This window comes from Athene noctua, chromosome 7, assembly GCF_965140245.1.
Source record: "Athene noctua chromosome 7, bAthNoc1.hap1.1, whole genome shotgun sequence".
In the NCBI taxonomy this organism is placed as follows: domain Eukaryota; kingdom Metazoa; phylum Chordata; class Aves; order Strigiformes; family Strigidae; genus Athene; species Athene noctua.
In genome coordinates, this window is record NC_134043.1 from 41,909,842 (window position 1) to 41,934,778 (window position 24,937).

Genomic DNA, 24,937 nt, shown 5'->3' on the forward strand with positions numbered 1-24,937 from the left:
TTTTTCACTTGGCTTCTGTCCTGTGCGCTGCCAGCACAGCAGCACACTGGGGGTTTGCCTTGCCCTGGGCTGGCTCTCGCAGCCCTCCCCAGCAGCTGAGGCAGCGCCGGTGCCACACGCTACTCTCATTGCAGATTTTCAGCAGAGGCACTCTGCTTCACCTGTCCTCACCATCAATAGATCTCAGCTGGCCGATGGATTTTTTTGAACCCGAATAGAAATTGCCATTTGAGTATAAGCAATTTAATTTCAAGTTAAAACACAGGGCACAAAAAAAAAAAAAAAAAAAAAAAAAGCTGTGCTGCTATTCTGTCAGTGTACTTTTCCATAACTACCTCACATCCTAACTAGGTGCGTGTCTCAGCCCACCTAACATTCAAACAGTTCAGACTCCTTCAGTTCAAGCTCTCCGATACACCATTTCCCCCAAGGATTAATTGCTGAAGTAAAATCCCTTAGAAAAGTTCATGCATTTATTTTGAGTCCTGGTTTGTGCAGCCTCAAGAGCAGTTTTGGACAAGAATGTATTTCTGATTTTTATTTAAAAATATAAAGTCTTGAATAACCGTGCTGTAGTAAAAGAAGCGGTCATCAAAGCAGGTTGGAAATTTCCCATTAAGAATTGGGGAAGGAAAAATTTAAAAAAATAGAAAATGTTCTTGGTTGACACTTTTGGCAGGAACAGACTGGAGGAAATGAAATTGGTATGACTCACTTCCCTTTCTCATATATAAATACCATTTAATATATTAACATATTGAGAGCAGAACTCTTTTTTTCATCCTCAACAGAAGGAATAGTAGCTGTGAACAAAACCTTTGTTCCTAGAGACAAGAGGAGGATCACTTCTTTAAATGGTGATTGATCTTAAGGCTAGGAAAGGACCATTATTTTTATATAATTGAATCTCTGGCATAAAGCACACTCTTCAACCTAATTCTACACTTGATCTATAATTTATGTTGAACGACAGCATATATTTTAGAAGGCAGAAGTTAAAATTTCTTTTAAAAGTTAAGGCTTATCTAATTATCCTTAGCCCTTCCCTTCATTTATTTAGGGCAAATAGGATGATAACATTCTTTCACTTTGTACACAGCAGTCTATATAACTAACATTTGTCTTGTCCCTATCTCTAAACAGACTTACATGCTGCAGTTGAAATATTGAGCATCGTTTCATATTGTCTTGAGCATCAGCTTTCTCAGGTTTTGACTGATGTGATTTTTCTAGCTGTAAAACCTATTTCCTGCTTTTTCCCTCATGGCTTATTTTAAGGTAGTCAGCCTTCAGACCTTGAAAGCATAAACTAACCTGGAGCAGCATGTGGTGAATTGTAAGAATGACAGAAGTTGCCTGGGAAAATAGAAGATGTTTTCATTTAAAGAAGAAATGGTTAGAAAATGTTACTTGTAAACTTTTAAGGCCAGTGAGTTCTAATAAATATTTTTTGACAGTTGAAGAGCTATTGACATCTGTTGTTATGGAGCAGCTGATTCAGGTTTGAAAATGTGGCCCTTTATTTAATGGAATTACCGTAATCCTGTGGCATAAGGGATCAGTTCTGCCAGTCCTGTGATTTTGATCTACTCTTAGACAGACAGCTTCCTGGCTGTGAGCGGTACTGGTGTTAAAAGTGAGGATTTAGTAATTCTAGCAAATAAACACACTGCCCAGTAAAACTTGGCTTCTAGACAGATGCTTTCTGAGGGGGGATTGGGACCATCTAAGGAGCTTCCCCGGACCTGTCAAAGCATAGCAGCTTTGAAGATCTGCCTGCGTTGGTTGAATTCAAGCACCCTTACCAACAGCTCTAAGACTATCTCTGAACTATGAAAAATTGGGATGAAAAAATGTCAGCCGAAAAACTTTAATCCTCTCCTGGTTGCAGCCTCCAGCCGCCCAGCCAGACTGGCACATGGAGCTGTGCAGGAGAGCCGTGCAGTACCATCCAGCTTCATCACCAATGTGAAAGTCGTCTCTACGTGTTTTTCTGCTCAAGTTGTTAGTGAGGTGTTTGGCCAAGAGCCACCCTGCACAGAATCGGCTAAGAAATGTTTTCTGGCTTTCCGAAGGGTAATTAATGTTGGGCTGAGATGGTTATGGGCTGAAACATCCACTTAGCTGACTGCAGGGGCTTCTGCTGTTCATTCAGACTCTGAAGACTGGCTGACTTCTGCAGTCTGAGGGCTAGCAGGGGAGGAAGGAAGAGCAAAAGAGATCTTCACATAATAGCAGAAGTTGCCTGGAGCGACAAAAGCCTCTCTGTTTACTATTTTGGCTACTGTAAGCGGGAGATGCAGGCTCTTCGATCACAGCGAAGCTGACCTCTGTCTCCAGTGCATGTCCTGGCCAGCCTGTGGAGGACTGACAAAAGTCTGTCTGTGCTGAAGCAGCTCCTTCACGTTAGTATGATGGAGCCGGTGCTGCTTTAAGTGACTTGTGAGAGGAGAAAAGGGAGTGGAAAGTGCTGTGTGAGAGAACAAAAGGGAAAGCAGCCAGACATTTACAACATGAATTTTGCTGCTCTCATACAGTCTTTATTGTGATAGTTTAACACTGAGTCTTTTGACTGGGAGAAAGTAGCCTGAGCCCCCAAATTTGTCATTTAAAAGGCTCACCGTAAGGTCTGGGTATTGTATGGCTGGAGCTAAGAGTTAGTAACAACCAGCAGATATTTAGATAATCACTCAGTTCTTGTTGCTTGGTTTCCGAATGATCATTCACAAACATCTATGAGGTCATGGTGACCTGCTGGATATGCTGACGATCTGATCTGCTCCACATCAGATATGTGACCTACATAAACCCATCATATTTGCCAGTGCTTCAGGTCATTTGTTTTGATTTAATCATCAGCACTTGTGAAAGAGATGAACATTAGAGAAAAAAAAAAAAAAAAAAAGTAAATTTAATTGCGTAACTGAATATCTTGGTCTCATAATCATAACAGACACATGATAACTTTTTACTCCTCCTCAGCCTGAACTTAGGTATAAAGTAATGTAGCACACAAGATTTTTTGCTGATTTATAGTTTTCTAAAATGTCAACGTAGTTTGAACTGCCACACTGGTGCTTCAGATTCTTTTTATTCTAAACATTGCAGGCCCACCATGTCTGCTGGTCGTTGAAGACACCATCAGCTATAAAGGACAGAGTAACAGCCTGACTTTGCTTTTCCTTGGATAATCTAAACAGGAGTTTGAGTATACTTACTGTGCCAATTTTCTGTGTCACTTTATCTCATACGTCAAACGTTAAAGCCACATAAAACATTAATTTATAGTATTTTACATAGATTCTGTGTAAATAAACAGTAGCTGTTTGAAGTTATTTTTTCTTTATAACTGGAAGTTAAGATCAATTACGAAAGCTGACTCTTCTTTCTTTGAAAACAGCAAGAGAAAGCCTCATTAACTTGTGGAGGAGTGGGATCAAGCCCTGTGTAATAAAAAAGGTTGTGTTCAAACTCTTTGACCACAGGAGTAAGGGTAGACCTTTGCATGTTGGTTATCAAGCTTCAGGTGATTCTTTTTACTTTGCCATGAAACCCTGGTTAACAAGAGCTTACAGGGATGGCCACTCTTCAGAGTCCTTTGAGAGATTTCCACAGAGCAGCATTTTTCAGGCTTTCTCAACAAAGAACAACCTAAGTTTTGGAAAACTTCCAAAGGGTGTATCAAGCAGACTGTTCACAGTTGCCCACATTTATAAAGCAAAATTTTCCACGTCCATTTACTTTTATTTTGTCTTCTCTCCCTCACATTTTTTCTGTTTGTTCACTCACACACATGGGAATTGTCAAGGTCAGGGTCTGTGTGTTTTATTGCTGTCATGTCGCAGAATACTTCTTGATGTTCTTTGGACCACTGATGGCTTAGGGACCACCCAAGAAAGTGGCTGCCTCGGGACACAGCAGGGATGCCACCCTCAGCAAGGCTGGGCTGCTGCTCTCGTGCTGTGCCTGCTTGGAAGTTGGGTAGCCTCCTGCCACTGGTGACCTGGCGTGATTTATGAACATGAGCATCAGCAGATGAAATAATTGCTTCCAGGTTGGCAGACTGAAGCCATTCTTGTAAGTGAGAATGATGAAACATGAGGAAAGGTATGTAAAACACACTTTCTGTTTACATACAAATATCAGTCATGGTCTAGGTCTTAGTTCACACTCAATAATCCCCCAGTGATCACCAATGTTTGTCATATTGTATTGATGTAAACATAGCACCCAGGAACCCACACCAGCGATTAGGACTCTGCCACATTAAACCTTGTTTAAACATTTAACAGAAGTCGGTTGTTGCACCAGGAAACTCCCAGCAGGGGTGTAGAATTCAAGCCCAGGAACAGAGAGAGTGTTAAGGAGGAATGTGACAGTCTGTCTCAGCATGCTGGCAACTGAATGTTCTCAGGTTGTTTCTCAGATTCCATAACTGAGAATTTTGAAGAGGATTTGGAAGTGGTTGTGGAGGCTGATAGTTTTATCTCTCCAGAATTCAGTACAATGTAGGAGAAGGGATGTAAATGTTCATTTAAAATCCTAGCAAATAGAGTGCCAAAGCTGTATTGGTCCCTGATTTCAGATGAGAGCGCGTGGTGCTCATAATGTGTGAAGAAACTTAATTTTCCTTGAAAGCATAAATAGCCACCATTAGTCTGAAATATCCTGGAGGAAACTCAGGAGGAAAAGTGATTTGCTTAGTGGTGGCATAGGAAGTGATCATGGAAATGATTCAGGAGATTGTAACTGCAGAATGCTGAATGCAGGAGCAAAGGTTCGTTTATAAAGCTTAGAGAAGGAGATGTGGTAGTAGTGAAGGCCCCAGCATAAGGAGAGTTTCCATGATTGGATAAGTGGTAAAGACCATATTGGACGCATTAAGCAAGAAAAATATGCAAGACACATGAAAATTGGATATGGTGATCTAGAGCAGAAATCAGAAATATGTAAGCCTGACTGTCAGGAGACAATGATGATGCTGTCCATAGCAGATGAACAAAGCATTTTGGAAAGGACTGCAGATCAAGAGCTTGATTTTAATCACTTTGAGATAATGTCTTCGACCGCTGCAAGCTTCCGCCAAAGATATACTCTAGAGTTTTAATTTGGACAGAAGGAACAAACTCTTTCCATCAGAGCCTTTATAAGGACATTTATTATTTCTGTATTTGAGAAGTAGACTGTTGAAGATCAGGAGTACTGTAAGACTAGAAGAAAACTTGCAGCCTCTGCCACCCATCCTCAGAGGCTGGAGTAAGGGGAAAAGGACCATCAGAGGACAACAATAGCAAATGCGTTACAAACAGTGAAAGAAGAACCAGGGCAAAAAAGGGTTAGAGGCACAGACAACAAGTTGGAAAAAATGAAGATAGAGATCACTGGACACTTTTGCTAGAAAGCCTTCAGGTTGAGTCCAAGGGCAACTTGATCAAAGGAAGTGGAGGATGTAGGGAAGGGGTGTGTGTGGAAAGGTTAGGTGGAATCAGTGGGCATCATCCTTGGTAAGCTGAATGGTAGAGGGAGAAGAAGAGTTGGGGGCAGCTGGGGAGGCAAGTAGGGTTAAGGATGGGGAGTAATGATTTTTAAGGAGTTACTAACAGAAGCTTAAATACTGAACTCTGACTTCTATGCAAGGAGAGCTTATCTAAACTACCCCAGTTAAGTAAAAATGGATTAAAGGACTTGATTGTACAGATGAGGGAGATAGATAGCAGGTCATTTATGCAAAGAGGAAATAAGAGAAAGCTCAAAATAGGCATCTGGGAAACTACAGCATTTTCCTTAATGGTTTACTGTCCTTTTCTTGCATGGAATACATGCCCTTCTGTATTTCAGCTGTTTAAAACAAAAAAAATTACATGGTCGAAATTTTTTTTTTTTCTGGCCAAAGAAATGAATTTTTGATCAAGAGGGTCAAAGTACCTAGGATCTATGTCTCCAGTGTCTGCAAGGGGTAGGCTTTGAGTTTGCCCTTGACCAGTAATGACAGCTGTGTTTCTGATACCTCCACCAAATGGGGCAGAGGAAAGCCAAGATATGTATTCCTTTCATTGAAATAAATTTAGCAGTGTAGTTGGCATGCACATGACAATAAAAATTTGAAGATTACTAAACCTGCCTTGTCTAAACAACTTTTATGAAGCAGAAAATGCTGACAACGGAGGCTGGTTAAGATGTAGTTTTTTAAACTGATCAAAGTCACAGAGAGAAAAAGTTTTTAATAACTGTTCAGCAAATGTGGAAGTAAGTTTCTGCCAGGCAGATGCTCTGGCAAGCGCTGACGGTCCTTGGCTTCTGCTGGAGGTGGCAACAGCAGGAAGGGTTTCATGCTTGTCACAGCGAGGAGATGCCTGGAGTAGGGGCTGTGTGCTGCGCGTGCTGCGCGTGCTGCGTGTGCTGTGCCCGACAGCGCTGTACCGCAGTGCTTGTCGCAGGGAGAGTCTTGGTGCTCTCACATAAGAACTGACTGGCCAAAGGGAGCACATTTCCTCACATGGAGCACTCAGTACTTCTGGAAACATCGGCAAAACATCTTACGAAGGGTTCAAAGTCTGTGTTACTTTCATTGTGCAGATGCTTAGATGAGCAGGAAAGCAATTTCTTTTTGTAACAGGAGTGCATAGGTTTTGGTTTTATTACCACAGTATACAGATTTTAAATCTGTTACATCTGCAGACAGTGAGCATATTCTTTTAACTACAATGAGAGTCGGTAGTCCTCAGGTAACCTGCACCAGTAAACAGTGACTGAGACAAATGATCTGCCCCTGAAACCCCGGCAGAAGGATGCCCCGTTTCAGCAGCAGGCGGTAGGCGTGCTAGGACTAACTCTACAAGACAGCCCGCTCCTGTGCCTCCAGCTCTGGAAATTAAACTCTTTTCTTTGAAATCTCTATGCGCTGGGCCACAACTGGCATGTGATTTCTATGTGAGATTTTGTCTGTAGGTGTATCTGTCACATGCAAGAGATGTTCCATGTTCCTTGATTTTGGAAATACAGTAGCCCTTGGTTCAATGCAACTCCTTAATCCCATTGTTTTCATTCCTTGGTTTTGGGAACAAATACAAACGTATGTAGCTCACATACATGTATATATAGCTTGCAGTGGGCCACATAATCTAATTATGAGCTTGTATATTTCCCAAAATCAGTACTGAAATGCTGATTTAGTCTGGCCTCATGGTTTTAAGAAGTGAAAAGAAACCTTGTTCCTGAGATCAGTCTGACTGGTGCAAATAGGTGCTTCATCTCCCAGGGAAAGGAGGTGCTTGAAGCTCCCACCTGGGTCAAAATGTAGCCTTCATTCACACAGCTAATGTACTGTACTTTTATAAACTATCAGATGCATTTACTGAGTTTTGATTTTGTAAAATCATATAGTCATTTAGGTTGCAAGGAACCTCGGGAAAGCACATAGTCCAACCTGATGCACAAAGCAATATCAGCACCAGATTTAACCAGATTGCTCAAGGCTTTGTCTAGTCCAGTACTGAAAACCTCCTAGGAGAGAGACCTCACAGACTCTTTGGGAAACAGGTGCTTAAATATACTCAGTGAAATCATTTCTTTCTTATATCCAGACAGAATATACTCTCTTTTAATTCATGACCAAGTGTTTCCATCTTCTGGATAACCTTCCCATAGGTACAGGCAGGCTGCTGTTAGGTGCCCCAAAGTTGCCACTTCTGGCTGAGCAAGCCCAGGTCCCTCACAGGTCATGTGCTTCAGTTCCCTGACCACCTTGGTGGCCTCCACTGGATTTGAACCAGTCTATCAACATCTTGTATGGGAGTAGGGGCAAATGTAGTATGGCAGGCACAGCTTAATGCATGGTGAGTAATTGAGGATCTCTCCTGGTTTCCACAACCTTTCAAAAAAGACAGAGAATGGCCTCACACTGACACCAGCTGGTCCCTCTGCACCCTTGCATGAAGCTCACCAGCCCTGTGGACTTCTGTGGGTCAAGATGTCTCAACGGATTGCTGAGCCAACCTTTCCTCCTTGGACCTTGTCTGTGGGCACAAAGCCCTGGCAGACCTTTTCAGTCCAGACCAAAACAAAGAAGGTATTGAACACCTCAATCTTGTCTATGTCTAGATTGCTCACTTCACTCGGCTTCAGACCCACATTTTCATTGTTTTACTGTGAGGGTAGGGGAAGAAACTTTTCTTGTAGCCCCTGACACCCTTTGTTTTTCAACTCGAGTTCAAGCTTTGCTAACACCACCCCTGTATTGTGGGCCTGTATTTTTTTCTATATTTCTCATTTTTACCTGACTTTCATCCACTGTATGCATCATCTTTTTGACATTGGAGGTCAGTCATGAGGTACCTGTTTGGTCAAGGTGGTCTTCTGATACAGTTGCTTGTTCTCCTGTATCAGTACAGGCCATTCCTGTGCTTAGAGGAGGCTGCCCCTGAAGACCTGCCAGCTCTGCTGGGCTCTGTCACCTTCACAACTGCCTCCCACTGCATCCAATTTAGCCAAAGACCTGTGGTAGATGCTGGTTTATATGACATTAACTTTGGGGCTTTTCTGTTGTTTTTTAATTCAAAAATTCATTTCAGTTGGGGAAAAAAAAAAAAAAAAGATGAGGAAGGACTCAAAGCATAGTTGAATGGTAAATTCAAAATAAAATTTCCATAAAAAAGAAAAATTCCTTTTCCTGTGTAGTGGCAGGAATATGGTTTTTTTGTTTGATATTCTCATTTTTGCTGATGGAACCAGAACATATTTCATTTAGGATTAGCATAAAGTAGACATTTTTATTTGGCCATTATCCTCTTTGGCCAGGTTTGTTTGCTTGATAATTTCAGAGTGATTTGAGTTCTGAAACTCAAAATCAGGCTCCTTTGTCTGTGGCTCAGCTCTGTCTTTCACTGCTTTCTGAAAATCTGGAAATGTGTTTTTGATAGAGAGAGGCTCAGCTCCAAATCATAAAACTAAATAACCCTTCAAACTTTGGGGAATTCAAATTGCCAACCAGACTTCAATCCTGAGTTTGGTAAATGTCAACACTGTTCCTTGGGCAGTGAAGCAGGGTGAAGGAAGAAGTGTTAAATAGGATGGGGAGCTGCCTTAATTAGTTGAGATAGGGAGCTGCCTTAATTACTTGATTTTTTTTTTTTTTTTTTCCAGGAGATATTTAATTCAGGAGCACTTGGTTATTTCATATCTTGTGACTTAGCCTTCTAATCTGGTACTTTGGTCAGATGGAAAGAAGCAAAAAGACAGCTGTTGATTAAACAGCATAGATGTTATTATGTGACTGCAAAAATGCCAGAAAGTTGTCCCGTTCTCACTCATAATTTGTAAGTAATCTAGAAATATGCTTTGAGGCAGTGACTTAATCTAAAATGAATTATCAGTTCAAAGTGTATTAGTGCCCGGCTGCTGAATATCGCTTGGCATTAAGGGTTTCTTCATCAGCATTAATTGGATTAAATTACCTGCAGTGAAATATGAGCCCTTTGTGGAAAAACCATTCTTGTCCTGCTGGTTTTAGAAGCGTAAAAAGCGGGGGGGCAGATGGAAAAAAGAAACCGAGAGGCGATATTCAGACAGGCTTTGTTTTAAGGCAGAATAAGAGCGAGTTTGAATGTACTGTGGGTATAAAATCGTTGTCAGGGAGCGGTGAGCAGGAGCAGCTTTCTGGCTGGAAGGGCATTTTTGCGATCAGACCTCTCAGGCAAAGAGCAAAGCCCCAGCCAGGGCATGACAGGTCAGGCACAGAGGGGACTGGGGACCAGTGGCACCATGGGCCACCTCCACACGCAAGCAGAGAGCAGGGCAGGGCAACCCAGGCTGCAGGGCAGAGTAGTGAGAGAAACGAAATGGCATCAGGACAGTGCAGGCACAGTGCTTCAGAGTTACCCGCTGCCTAGAACAAGGGACAGTGACGAGACAGGGTGACTGTGGATGAGCATTTGCGGTCATGCCTATTTGCTACTACTATTACGAAACTTGTGTAGTTTACATGGAACCAGTAACTTGATGTTTCTAACTTGGATCTGCTGTATGTACAAACAATATCTTCTAAATTATCCCACATATATCTCCCCAAATATCCTGGTTTGGTTTGGTTTTGGTTTTTCTATGAGTAAAATCTTAGAGTCTATATTTGTTGCTCATCTTTACTACTGTGCTTTAACAATGAATAGAAACAAACCCCAAACAACATCATTCTGGTGCATCTTGATTACTATTTGAAAAAGCTGAGGGCATGAACCGTGTTACTGCTGGGTGTTGTTACTGAAAAAATAAGAAGGAAATCTCCTTGCTAATAAATTGATGTTACCGTAATAGCAGTTGTAAAAACGGTTGGGCTGACCAGAGTTTTCACTCATTCTCTAGCAGAATGTAAACTTTCAGCAAGCAATTTAGATATTGTTAAACAAATATACTGGGTATGAACAGATCCAACTTAGAAAAAATTGTCTCTGTGGATAGAGCTCCATCTCACTACCTGCTTATTATTTGCTTTGTATTGACAAAGGGCAGGGCACACAGCTTGAATAACTGTGCTGGAGTGACACTCGAGAGCTGCCGGAATGGCCTCTTCTCTTGAATTGTTTTAGCCGAGCAGGAGTTGTGGATGGATATGCCAGTGTGCTCCTGGGCATGCCCAGCTCCAATGCCTTCCGACCACCCTTAGCAGCTACTGCAGATTACTGCAATGTTATGCAGCTAGATACACATTTAATCTAAAAGTATGATTGCTACCATTTAACTTAGTATTTTTATTGCCTCAGATTATTCTGCACTGTAAAAGTCTGACACTTTGGGCATAATACGTATCTTTTCAGGAAAGCCACCAGCCTTTTCTGTCATGCACGTTCATTTGCGACTGACAGGAATTTCATTACCTGTACATCAACACATGCTAACTTATTTTGTTGTATAGCTGAGCATCTTATTTCATCCGTTAATTCTGACAACCTGATGCTGTCAGATCATCTTGAAGCTTTTGAGTAATGACATCGAGTCTTGTGCACTTATTGGTCGGTGCAGGAAAACCTGTGAGTCTTTACTTCCGAATGACACTGTGGGATTAAACAACTGGCAGAGGTGAAGGCAGGCTGTAGAACGGAGGTTACAAAAAATCATTAAATAAGATTGATAGCTGCCTGCTATGTGAAAATCAATGGGAAATGCTCATTGATGTCATTTCTGTCCACTTCCTTCAATTTTCACATTCAATATTGCAATTAAACCACATTGCCAAAATTCTTCACTCTTACCAAAAATACCATTCCATGAAGCCTCACCATATTAACTGTATATCATCACATGCCTTCTTTTCTGTCCATAACTTTCCCTTTTTCATCTTTATAAAAAAAAAAAATCCCTAAAAAATGATGCATTCTGGCTCCTAGAAATTTCTGTCTGAAGTACTGAAGAGTAGCTGTTAGATGGGTACAGTGAATGTGCAAGAAATGGCTCTGTAAATCCAGAGATGAAAAACAGGAGACAAACTTGCGCTACAAGCACAATATAATTTCGAAATGAATGTTCATTAACCTATAGTTAGGTGAAATCATATTTAAGGTGTTTGTCTTATAAAGGGTGTTGCTAATGAGGCCAGCTTGGTGGTAGCTGAGCACCCTATGTGTTTTTTCATGTATCACAGTTACTTAATTGGAAATGGTTTGATTATTGCAGGGAACACTCACAAGTACTGTGGCTTGGGAGCATTAATTTATTTGCTTGTTTTACATCTGAACAACAGTTTCCCAGGGAACCAGGTATTGTCGTTTGTGGGGGGAAAAAAAGAGATGAGCCCAGAGCCCAGCACAGAGCAGTGATGGGCTCCTTTTGGAAATGGATCTGGATGCACTCCTGTTGTACAACACATTATAAGATCCTGGGTTTAGCTATTTGTACCTTTGTTGAACTGGAATAACCTATGTTGAAATATTTTTCAAGTGATGTACTTGCAAAACACTATCCCATATTTTGGACTGGTGTGGACATACAAAGTGAAGCGTAGGAACCTCCAAGTTAAGTGATGCTGGGACCATGACTCTTGGATGTGCACCATCAATTCCCCTTACTCACAGTTTGAGGTAATCTGGATCCTGCCATGTATGCCTTAAAGGTGCATCCCTTTTTGAAAATTGTGCCTCTACAAATGCTTTGACAGTGGAGTGTTGAACTATCCAGCTGTGGTTATCTAAAGTGGCTGGGGTGCAATTTCTCCTCAACAAACAGAACTGCTGCATAAGGAAAGCTTCTTTTTTTTTTTTTTTTCTGACATTTCGAAATGGTGAGTAGAACTTTGTGTGATCTGTAATAAAACCAAAAATATTTCCGTGTTACGGTAGTAATGACACCAGAAAACCTTTGTTGAAATGATACATTTTTGACTAACAGTTATGCTCCCACTACAACTGTTTTTGTCAAAAACTAGGGGACCCAAAAACTAATCTTATGCATTTGCTGTTTAGATTTTTCGAAAATAGCCACCCTTCATCTCTGGTCTCTCCTGTCTGTCATCTTTTTAGCTTGATTTTGCCTCCTTTTTTAGCTTGAATTCTTCTATCACACCAAGGTGGAGCTGAGAAAATGGGATAAGGCCCATTCATTGAGGTCTGCTTGCTTGTACTGAGCATGAGACAGGGAAAATAACTTTGCAGTTTATTTTCAGAGTCTAATTCAGTGACTGGCTGAAACCAGCCAGCAGGAAGAGCTGCACAGCTTTCCCCAAACCTAAACTTCCAGATATCCTGTGATAGATATCTACCTTTTTCATCCAACCTCATGTGGTATTTGGAGGTCAACGGAATACATTCTCCATGTGAGAAATGATCCAAACTTGTCATGGCTTAGGTGCCAGCAGTTTCTTCTCTGTTGGCTGCAATGCTCTCTTTGCATCAGGACAGCTCTGCAGGTTGTGTGCAGGTTATGGGGATGCACACTGCTGTGATCATGGGGCACTAGGTCCGTGTGAGTGTTGACCTTCAACCGATCAGTCTCGGAAAGAGGCTTAAACTGAAATTCTCATAGAATAAATCCCATGTCTACTGTCTGAGTGTTGAAAACTTTGAACTTGCTTGAGATGGGCAATACTAATCTAATCAAGGATTAGCAAGGAAAAAAGAGAAGCAAATACTCTTCTGTTCTACAAGGTGTCTTTCAGCGGCTTTTTTTTTTAACAAAGCATGATAAATTTCCCAAAAGCCAGTATTCAAGGAAGATAACATTTCTGTTGTAAATAAAACATAGTATTGTTTGAACTAAGAGGCTTGTGAAAAAGGGAAAAAATTTTAAAACTTGCAATTAGTTTGGTTATTTGTTTGTTTCTACTTCAGGAAAAAAAAAAAATAAATGTCCAGCATGAGCTACCACAACTTTAACCATGCCTTCTGTATTTTTCAGGGATTAAACATCTGAAGAGTCAGAGTGATTCAGCCTTTCCAGAAGAAGAAGAGGGCGTTAGTGAAAGAGAAGAGGAGTGGGGCCATTAAAGAGCGTGGAGCTGCCTCGAGCCCCGTCACGGAGAGTGACTGAACCGCGCAGCCATGCGTGCCTCAGCCCATTCGCCACTGCTTGTGTCCCCACACCACAGCGCTCAGTGTGACGGCGGCGCCGGGGCTCCCTGGGGAGCACCCTCGGCTGGGTTTTACAGCCACCTGCAAATGTGTTTTGTGATCCTTGTACCCGAAGATCAAACAGTTATTTTAAAGTCATTTTTCTTTCGTTTTCTATGACTTAAAAAAATTTAATTTGCAAACGTGTTAGTGACCTGATGTCAATACTGCCAGAGCTTAACTACTGCGTGTGAGCTGTACTCTATGGCCTGTTGTAAATAAAACTGATTTAAAAGCTACAGAATAAATCATATGTTCATTTAGACAAGATTGCTTATTGTACAGTGGTTTTGTTTAGCATGCAGAGAAATGTTTGTATAAAAATGATCTTTTCAGTTAAGGGCAGCTTTTACTCGGATTGTTAGAGCTGCTTGCAGTAATGTAGATAGAAACAAAGTGAGCAGAGGTGACTCGGTCTAGAGAAGGATACAAAGACACCTTGGCCCATCCTCTCTGGATATGCAATGTCTAAAGTACTTGTCTTGCTTTTGGTTTGAGGCCGCCAAGTCACATCACACAAACCGATTTCTCTTTACAGAAGATCATTGTTATCTGGAGGCATTAGAAAAACTTTCAATTTGGGAGTCAGAGGAAACACAGGAGTGTGTGAGACCCGTGAACAGGATCCATGCACCAGCCGAGCCACAGGGAATGCCAATATTCACCTTTGTCACCTGCAGCAAGTACAGGGTACAGCCTTCTCTGAGAAAGAGAACCAGTCTGAGTTTGTCACAGTTTCAGCCAGTAAATGGTAGCTTATCCATCCGTGGTGATTTAGCATTTGTCAGAGCCACAGGGTTTTTGGTTGGTTCATTGTTCATAACATTTTCACTCTATGGCATAAAACGAAATAAGGTGGAGAAGGAAAACCATGTTTCTTCAAAGCCACACTGAGAGTTCATTTCCTTTTTTATCAATGGCCAATTTTTAAGCAATTTCACTGTCAAATTTTATTAACTTTACCTTTGATACAAAGTTTTACCCTCAGTTTATGCTCTTCTAAAGGACTGACCTATCAAAAAAAAAAAAAAAAAGAAAAGAAAAGACAGAGATAAAGTGTATGTAAGCACACAGCCTTTTGCCTATGCCTTGCATGGTGATTTCACTCCCAATCCAAAGTCTTCCATGAAGACCTGTTGAGAACAGGTCAGCAAGTGTTTCTTTATATTTGGGAGCCATCTTTTTACCCTCCGTCTGTATCTCTGTATAGGTCCTCTTTGTTGTCATTTTCTGTAGAAACACTGCAAACAGGGTGTGTGGCTGCAGCTCAGCATGTCTATGCAAGAAGGACTCTCCAGTTGTACAGAACCAGCTACAGAACTTATGGGACTGAAGGCTTTTTATGCCACAAACAACAAAAAGAAGAAAATGACCCTTCAGAAACTGATTAAATGGCCCAAAATTAAGGCCAGAATGGTAGCAAGAAGAGCTGGGCTCTGGTCCCAGCTTTGACACAGCTTTGGTTCTGCACAGCACCAGGCTCGTAGTCACTTGTTGCCACAGCACTCTCAGTTGTAAAACAGTCATTGGTGTTTAACCTCACACCAGCTATCTGTGTTGCTAGCTAATAAAGCACTTTTCATATTAATGGCTTTTTGCTAGTTATCAGCAGCCACAGGCTTCAGACGAGGACTGTCTTTGGCTTAAGGGCAAATGGAAAAGTGTGCATGATTTATAATACTTGATACCAAGATAAGGTATTGAACACTTCGGAATCTCAACATTTCAAAGGCAACACAAAACATCTGATAAGAGCTTGGAGAATTTGTCACTGAACACCCTGTTTCGGGATGATTGCTGTACTTAAGGGTAATTACACTTTATAAAAAATAAAAAAACAGATTTAATTTGAACTGGATCTGAGTGTTTCCAGGATTGTTACTGCAACACCAAGAAGACCACAATTCTGTGTCACAGCGGTGATCTGGATGAAACATCAAGGTCTGGTAAGAGCCTCAGATAGCCAGGTCAGATGCATCTCTAAATACAGTTCTTATCATCTCCCCATCTCTAAATAATCCAGCTGTGTTTTATCATTTTGAAAGCCTGTTTCTTTCTCTCTTTCTTGACCCAAGGTTATGCAAGCAGCATGTCTGAGTACAGGAAGAGACTCCTCCTGTCTGGCAAAGGGACAGGACTTGTTGCAGAGATTTTACTATGGAACCACCCTGACATCATTTACTGCTGGGACCTCATCTGAAGGACAAAGTCAGGATGCATAGGTTTTTTTACACATCAGCCATCTTTAGCTTAAAAAAGATAAGCAAGCCCTGTTTGTCTGATCTGCCACTTATGAGGCATACAGTAAGTGGAGCCATAAGGAAAGAATTAGTAAAACAACAAAGCACAGGATAAAAGTCCTTGTCATGAAGCAGAGCTGAAACACCGTAGTGGATTGTCTGTGAACCCTATGACAGATATCTGGGTGTGGGGAAATCAGAAAGGAAGGTCAGGAAAAGCAGTCTGCTTACTAAATCAGGTCTTTTCTGGGGTTTGGTGCAGCCTCTGACATTTACAAATCACAAATTTAGATAGAGAGCCTCTCACATGCTTTGGCGTGTCATTGAAAGCTCTGGCTGTCTCACAGCATGGTGAGCTCCACATGGGTACATTTGAACGATGGAGGAGTCAGTGGTCAATCATTGTTGCCCAACGTGTTTATATCACCAAAAGCATGGGTAAAACCAAAAAAAATACATAAATGTAATCTTCTCTTTCAGCATAAATGAATCATTAGGGGATTGAGAATGTAGACAAAAAGTTAGTGAACACCAAGAGTCTCAAAGAAAAGTCCAATGTGAAGACACCTTAAGGGAAAATTGCAAGGACATGTTCCTTGTTTGAGCTGTTTGCTCTCACAATACCTGCTGCTGCTGAGGATTCTTACAGGTTTGGTGGGAGAAGGATTTTGAGAGATGTGTTGTATTAGTACACATTCCAGAAACAGGCTGGTGGAAAAACAAAGCAGAACAATACCTACCCAGGCAAGTAATGAACATAGTTCTTTCTCAATGAGCAACTCTGATTTGTGTCTTTTTCCCCTGCCCTCCTTCATGTTCTTAAATCTACTTCCTTTCCATGCTGTGGTGTGTTTGCTGCTGTTCTTGCTTTCAAGGTATTGCAGGAAATGTTATTTGCAGAATTGAAAGGAACATGTCTCCTTGGACCAATTGCAGTCTTTTCCCAGTATCCCTTAACTCATTAATGTACAGTGGTTTAAAGGGGGTTTGTTTCTGCCTTTTACAGCCTTGTTTCTTATGCTGTACTACTTATTCCATGACAGGTTCTTCCCTTCAGAGAGATTTATAGAGACATTGTGCTAATAAGTTATTTGGAAAAATTCTGTGGTTTGACTTACAGGATGCTATATGTTGTTTATTCTCCAGTATTATCTGAAAAAACAGATAATACTTAAATATGTACAATGTAAGAGACAAGATTTGAAAGTCCTTTCTAAAGCACAGCTTCCACTGAAGCAGAGGAATTTTGCTTGAGAATGGCTTTGGCCAGCAGCACACTTTTCTTTGAGGAAGGAAATACGATGTGTAGCATTCAGGAAAGCTTCTCTTAGCCTGCTATCAATTTAATTACTTAATTTCTTGCTTTTTTTCTTTTTTTTAAGATTGCCATAAATGCTATTGAAGTCTTCAAAGACTACTCCACTGTCTTCTCACAATGTCATTATTTCCCCCCACTAATTTAAACTGAAACTTCACCATTGCTTCTTGCACCATTGGTGTTACTGAACCAAAACTATCACATCCAACACTATTGTGTCAACTCTGAGGCAGGGCGGCAGGCAGAGGTCCTGCTGCCCGTGCTTGGGCCAGGGACTTCCACAGCATCCAGGGTTGAGGCCAGTCAGTAAGGAAGGGACCTCCAGTCTCTCTGCACTTCCTCTACAATACCAAGGGCCAGGTCAGTGGTGGCTTTTGCTCCTTAAAAAAACGTATTTATTTTATTCCATAAGGCAAATTGTTGGGTGTCTGTCTAAACTCTCTGCAGAGTTGCTCTGGGTAGGCTGCAGTGCTGTGGGTGGTTGGGGAGGGACCTAAGCGGGACTTGTGAGAGCTGCGGGGCTGCTTTTGTATGAGCTCAGCAGCTGGCACTGTACAATGAAATGACCCTAGCTCAGTGCAGGGTTCCCCCCTCTTGTTTTCTTTATCTTACAGATTGAGACACAGGCTTTTTTAAGAGAGACCTTATTCCTGCAGTACATAAGGCATCATCTATCCCCTCACCCTGGGGGTACAATGTAAGGGCATATTTAAAACATGCTGTCCCTAAAGCTCCCTTTTCTTCCTCTACTATGGCATCCATGCTGGTGCTCATGCCCACAGCTGTTCTCTTCTTTTTCTTTTTTTTTTTTTTTTCTTTTTCCTTTATCAGCTCAGTGCAATAGTGAGCTGCAGTAAGAGTTTCAGTTGTTCTGTTGGTTCCTGATATGTGCAATTACATTTGACCTTTTCACGCGGAGCATTATATGTGGCAACAATGTGGATGCTAAATGCCTCCTATACGTTGCAGTATTCTCTCCTTTATCCTTCAGTGAGGATACCAGCACTTTGGGAAAATCTCAAGCAAGACATTTGTGCACCATCTACTAGACTTCAGGCCACTTGATAAGGCACTGTTGATCTTCAGTTACAGCAAAGTTGGCTGATGGAGTTTATAGGAGTTCAATGTCTTTATTTCTCCTGTAGGGGTTTTTTTGAGGGTTATTTTGTTTTGTTTATTCAATGATCTGGGATTTGGGGGCAGAAAAAAAATAAATTTGTACTACTGCTAGGCCAAACATACTCTGTTTCAATTTTGTAATGATTCATTTGCTTAGTATATACTGACCCTTAGTGGTAAACCGAGATTTGAATTGCATTGCCAAGTTTTTAAATCTTGGTTTTTTCTTTGACCCAACTGTTCAGAAAATGGCCCGAATATTTGCTGTGCATCAGGATAGTCTATCTATGTAAATAGCCCACATTGCCTTCAACAGACATAATAGGCATGTTAAAATAATGACGACAGGTGTTATTAGCTCTTCTGAAGGGAGGGCTGTGAGAAGCAGGAGTGTCGAAAGGTTATTCCAAAATGCAAAACAAAAACGTTGGCATCGAGAAGCAATACTCTCCACATAATGAGAAACAAATAAGAACTCAGTATCTGGCACTAACGAACACCTCAAGCTAACTGTGGAACGAGTATTAATTAGGTTTCCAAAATAGCATCTTTCTGAAAAGCAGCTGAGGTGTAATATTGCTCCTTATTAATCAAAGCAATGGGACAATGTGAACTCTGCAAAAATAAATGGTTTGCAGATGGCTGTGTGCATCTTTAATAACGACAGAAGAACACAAGTTACAGCTTTAAATGCCAGAGAGCCTTTCTGAATCTTCTCCTTTTCAGAGAGCGATATTTGCAGTTTTCAAGGCAGTGAGGAAAGTGTGTTGGTTTCTTATTACATTTTCCCTGCAGCATAAATTCTGTTGATGTGCTTCCCTAATCATGCTAATTATACTGCCATATGTTGCTCTCATCTTTCTTTTTCTCTCCTAATGGGACATAGATTCTCTCTTTTGAATATGTCATTTGTTTATTACATTTATCAAGGGTTTTAACATTATATGGGACTTTTAATTGCTTTTTTAAACACTCAGCAGATTGAATATTAAAAACAGACATGAAGGTCAATTATAAATAATATTTAAATTGCTCATGCCATTTTTATTCTCTAATTTACTGGAAATATCAATTCTGTAGTCCTCTTCCTGTACCTACTATTTATTTAAGAACACACACGTCTCCCAGAACTCTCTGGCTGAAGTCACAGTTCTGCCCTACCCCAAACCACCTTGTGACTAAGAGAATAGGGGTCCTTCTCAGGCAGGAATGCTAAAATAAAGATGCATTGTGCATCATATTACAACGCTTGACAGAAATATGCTGCCATTCATTCCAGTTGTGAACTACTGGAGTATCCCAAACAATAAAGGTGAATTTTCATTTCTGATTGGTAAGAGAAATACAATCCTCTCTCAAAGGAGAGAGGTCTCAAAGAAAAGAAAGCATAACTTCAATAAAATTATTTAAGATAGCTTACAGTTGAATAGTGCTTTGTACAGAGACATTAGACCCTGACAGTACCCTTCACTTCAGAAAACAATCAGTAAACCAGATGAATACAGAGAAAGCAAGAAACAACAAATTACTATCCAATTATCAAATTAATTCCTGGTATAATGACACCATCTCTCTTGGCTTTCATGGAAATGCATCATAGGTGAATTTGACCCTTTGGTTTATTGAATTTGGATGAAGAGAATCATATCGGGCTTTATACAAATAAATAGCAAATAATTTCATGTTATTTGATGTTTGTTCATGGTTTTGTGATACAAGCCCCAAAGTCTTACTCTAATGAAAGTCCTTCTTGCAGGTTCAGGAGTGTTGCTTGTAAGTGCATCAGCATTAGGACCTATGCGATGATGAGATAGCTTTATAACTACAGTCCAAACAAAAATGAAAAAACATTTATTCTGCTTAACCTGCTCCAGCTCAAGGCCCACAGTGTACCTACCATTTTGATTTTGACCACCTTATTTATATATAGCTTTATATTACTTCAGGTTTGTAATAATCATCTATACAGTTTGTTACAAATGAATAAAACTTATCAACTTCAAAGTTCATATATGATGTAATTTGTCAGGAAATCATATTTGGTTAAGATATCTATCCAAGCTCAGCTAATGGAAAGTTCTCCCACAGTTCTCCACAGAAGGGCTATAAGCAAAGGACTTGCCTAAGCACAAGGGAAATATTTTGCACAAAGTTCAGCCCAAAACAGTTAAAATCCCAGTTTTTATAAGAGATTTCTCACATTTTTAACTTTGCGGTTATGTCTTGCTTCTTTTTTCCCAGGGGACTATTAAGATATTCACAGTTTGATAAAACTTCTGAATGTTTGCCCTGGGACATGGAAAAGGGCTCTCTGGAGACCCATTAAATACTTAAATGACCAGAGAAGTAAGATTATCCCAGGGAAGTGACCTAAATGTTTGCATAGTGTGTTTGACAGAGGACACTTTCTTTTCCTCATAATATTAAATGTCATTTCCACTCATTTTTCCGTATCAGTTTCCAAGGATGTTATTTTTCAAAGAATGATTTTAAAGTAGATCCACTCCACTCTCAGATAAACCTTCATCTGCTAAACTATTGTGAATTTAAATCTCTTTAAACTGCTGTTGAAGAATTTTATTTTACTTACATTTTCACCTTTCTAAAGTAGTAACTATAGTTTGTTAAAAATATACATTTTAGACAGTTACCACTTGATTCATTTGTTAATTTGAAGTTATTTTGGTCACAGTAGTGGCTTGTTTGACTTTGGGCATCTATACAACAGAACGTCCTTTCCTCATGTAGCTGGGATAGCATCTGAGAAAAAGGAACTGCAAAGAATGATATAAAGTATTTGTCTTCATTTACTTCCATCACGTATCTTGCTAGGATTCCATACACATTTAGGTCAATGGGATTCTTTGAATTCATTTCCAATCTGAGTAGGAAGGGGCCCTGTTTACTCCCGGCTCCACTGAACTTGGACGATTAAATTTATACCATGCCATGGAGGTGCCTCTGAAAGTCGTACCCTTCCGAAGAATGGTTGCTAACATGAACAGTCCCAGTGGCTCCATCAGTATCAACCAACAGGAAGAATTTTTGGGGGTAAAAAATGTTCTATTGGTTATGGTTTTCTTCATGTGAGGGCTATTTTAGCAGTAAAGGCTACGGCAGCAAGACTCGCTTAAAGAAATTATTTTCAAGAGTGTCATGAGGATGTGAGTGAGCTCATACAGCAAACTGGCACAGCTACGGAAAAAGTGTGGAGTCACAAATGAGTGAAAGGGTTGAAAACAACCATTTATGCTTTGTCACTTTTCAAAAACAACCATAGGCAAATGAGCAAAGATGCTACAGAAAAGCAAACATAACTAACAGGAGCTTCGCAATCTTTGCCCTCAAATCAAATTTATTTGAGAATATCATCATAGGAAATACGGACAAATACAGCAGAATAAAAACACATAGTTGTAGATTGCCTTGTTGAAAATTAAATAAAAAAATACAGGCTAGATCATAACCCATAACAATATTACATAATATATCTGTCAGATATCTCGAGATAAAAATACAAAATAAAACTCTTGAGGGCTAATCTATAGCTACAGCTCCTCAGTGTGCTCAATGCAGGGGTACATGCCCATAATGCTGTGGGAGAGATGCATATACAAACAACACTTCTTATGGCCCCATGCAGTGTTTTGGTAGCGCAGCCTTACAGGTTTCAAAGATAAAGTATTGTTCAGGGAGAGGCCCTTTCAAGAAGCTTTTCTGCCATCCGAACACAAGTTTCACCCAAGGTCAAAGCCTTAATTAACGTGTGTTGGCTATATAGGTCTTCCATGAAATCAAATTTCTCCTCACTGAAACAACACACTAAGCTTTGGGTCATGTCCGGATAAAATCTTGCTACGAATAAAGGAAGAAAGAAAGAATCAGCTGGCATTAAAGAAAAACTAAGGACTCTTCTTCTTGTATTTCAGTAACAGCTACCACAGTGATTAAAACTGAATACAAATGAGCAAATAGGATTATTTATATACAAATCACATGTCTATATTAATGAATGAGTTCTGCAGGCAATGAGTGCCTCCCCGTGAGAGCAGGAGCTCCTTCGAGTTTCTGCAGTGGGAGATCTTGGTACCGGCTACAATAACAGGACACTGAGAGCCCCACAGGATGCTCCTAGGACTCTGAAGAATCTGTTATGGTTTCTGCTTGTATTTCCAGGAGAAAATTCTTGCAGAGTATATAAATCATGATGGGATAATGACACAGAAGGAAAAAGTCAAGTTCAACTGTGGTAAAAATATGAAGCTGAAAATACAATAAAAACATTAAATTCTGATTGCTCCAGACTTTTAGTGTCAGTGAATCATAAATTACAATGTTGAAGAACACTCTGTAACAAATAAATATCTAACTGGCCTAGTTTTCAACAATACTAGTCATCTTTTGGGTTTTTTTCAAATTTGGTGGGAACTGCAGATGCTCAACATATCTGAAATAAGGTCCCAAGTTCTCAGATGTTAAACAAGAAGATTTTCCATTGCCACAGCATATGGCAATTTACAATATATTAAAAAAAAAAACCAAACCTGATATGACCATAATGTTTCTTCTCTTGTCATAATGACATTAAGAAGCCATAAAATGGTTTACATTTTATTACAAAGAAAAAAAAAAAAAAAAAAGTCCAACATTCCCAAAAAGGATGCAAAGATGCACAGAGTGATCCAGGCTACTAATGATTTGCTCAAACACCAGCAGAGAATATATAAATTCTTAACTCTTAGCAAAAAATATCAGTTGCGTTATAACATATATGATACAATTTCATTCGTTAACATTTCATTCGTTAACTGCACTGTACAGAAATTTGTCCATGCTAAATACAAGCCGTGGACCAGATACACAAAACAATTTAGATGCACTTTTTACATCCTATATGCACAAACATTTCTTAAGTTAAAACTATGCACACTACTTATGCATAGTCTGTATATGGCTTACATATTCAATGACAGGAATTCCACCTTCTGGCATGCCCTTATCCCAGGGCTCGGAGCACTTACTGTTTCCAGCTCAATTTCAAATGCTCCGCTGTCAGAAAAGAGACAGTCAACAGGTATGGATGTGTAAGGGTCCCTCAGTCTAGGGTGACTGGTTTATGACTCCTTCAATCTGGACAAAGTGTGCCCTTGTTGAGGTTGAGCTTGGTGCCTGTTGAGCTCTGGTTAGATCCCTGAAGCAGCACATAGGTCTCAATCATCCATCAGCCTCTGCGTAGAGGGGATTGCCACTGGCCCCACAAGTCCTCTTCAGAAAAGACCACAGCTGATTATAAAGACTTTTTGGTCAGTGAGGTAATAACCATAGGGTCCAAAACGGAAAACGGGGAGTGCAGCAACCCGAGCCACCAGAGTGACTACAGTGCAAAGAGGAGCGTGGAATTTTCCTGGAAGGTTCCAGCAGAGGGAAATGAGGTTGGCTGCAGCCGCATGGGATGCCTAGGCAAGTCTGGAGGAGTCATGTGCATCTCGAAGGAAGCAGAGATGAAAATGGGGTCTTTTTCTGGGTACAATTTGGGCCGGAGGACTCATTCTGAGGCTTCTTGCAGAGGTAACTGCCTGTGTGCTCCATTTTCGCTGCCTCTCAGAGAAAGATGCTCTGGTGTTTTCTTTTAATGAAACAAATGCTAGCAAGGATTTTACAGGATCCATGTTGTCACCTTTGCATTTGAGACAAACCGTGATATAAGGCCTCATTGTCACCTTCCAGTTCTGTCTGAGAGGCAACACAATATTTTGGTGAGGTGAAGCAATTTTCATGTATTCCTGTCACTGTCTCTTCCACCCTACAAAAAAGTAATCATCAGCTTCATAGTAGGGCTGACACCATTGCTGATGTCTTCCGAAACACTATAGGACTGAGAATGTTCTAATATTTAATACTGGATGCTATTTAACTAATTTTAAAGAGGTATTTTGAATACTGATTTGTTAAATACCAGTTCTCTCCATATGGCAGCCACCACAGTGGGGAAGAATCATCATCCACGCAGGCTGGTCAGTGTAACCCTACAACTTCCCTGTATGGTCTACATATTTATTTCCAGATATTTTAAGGAAGCTAACAAGTAAGACTTTTATGTTGCATGCAGCATGGTTGCATGAACAAGTATCTATAACAACATTTCATTTTGACTTTTCATTTCCATTGGAAGCCAGCAGCAGTGACACACAACAGCAATCTCGGGCAGATGATAAATGTCATGGTTTCACATGTCTCATGGTTAACTGGAAATGTCTGGTGTCAGTGATGCTGTAAAGCGAGGTCCAACTTTGGCTGAAAAAATTATTTTGGCTAGTTTAAGAAAGCAGAATAGAAGAGGAAATAGCAACAACAAATATAACTGAAATATTGTGAGTTGTTAAGTGCCTTGTGTTACCAACTCAGGGTTTTACGTTTTACGCTTTTAATTGTTTTGTCCACTCTCCACAGAAACAGAATGATCCAAGAACAAGTTGACAGATTACAGCCTCTGAGAGCATGGGGTAGGAACAGCTAGAGTTCTTATTTTCTCCTGCAACAGAGGTCAAATGAAAATGAAACAATAGATTTTTAATACTACTACTTTCAGTATTTAATATACATGAATTGAGGATGTTTTATTGCACGATCATTTAGTCTGACATTAAGGATTCAGAGATGTAAAAGTA

General features: G+C 40.3%; 2 protein-coding genes across 5 annotated transcripts in view; one reads left to right on the forward strand and one right to left on the reverse strand.

Moving 5' to 3' along the window:
• PPP1R1C (protein phosphatase 1 regulatory inhibitor subunit 1C) overlaps positions 1–13,963 on the forward strand; it is a 53,888-nt gene extending 39,925 nt beyond the window's left edge. Inside the window, 1 exon segment of the mRNA XM_074910782.1 lies at positions 13,381–13,963. Coding sequence (XP_074766883.1) covers positions 13,381–13,469 — 89 coding nt within the window. The 3' untranslated portion in view covers positions 13,470–13,963.
• Positions 13,964–21,660: 7,697 nt separating this feature from the next.
• PDE1A (phosphodiesterase 1A) overlaps positions 21,661–24,937 on the reverse strand; it is a 164,615-nt gene continuing 161,338 nt past the window's right edge. For 3 of the 4 annotated variants that reach the window (XM_074911024.1, XM_074911025.1, XM_074911022.1), the window contains one exon: positions 21,661–24,801. The gene's annotated coding sequence lies outside the window, so the exon portion shown is untranslated. The remainder of the gene's footprint in view (positions 24,802–24,937) is intronic. The other variant, XM_074911023.1, reaches the window with a different exon arrangement.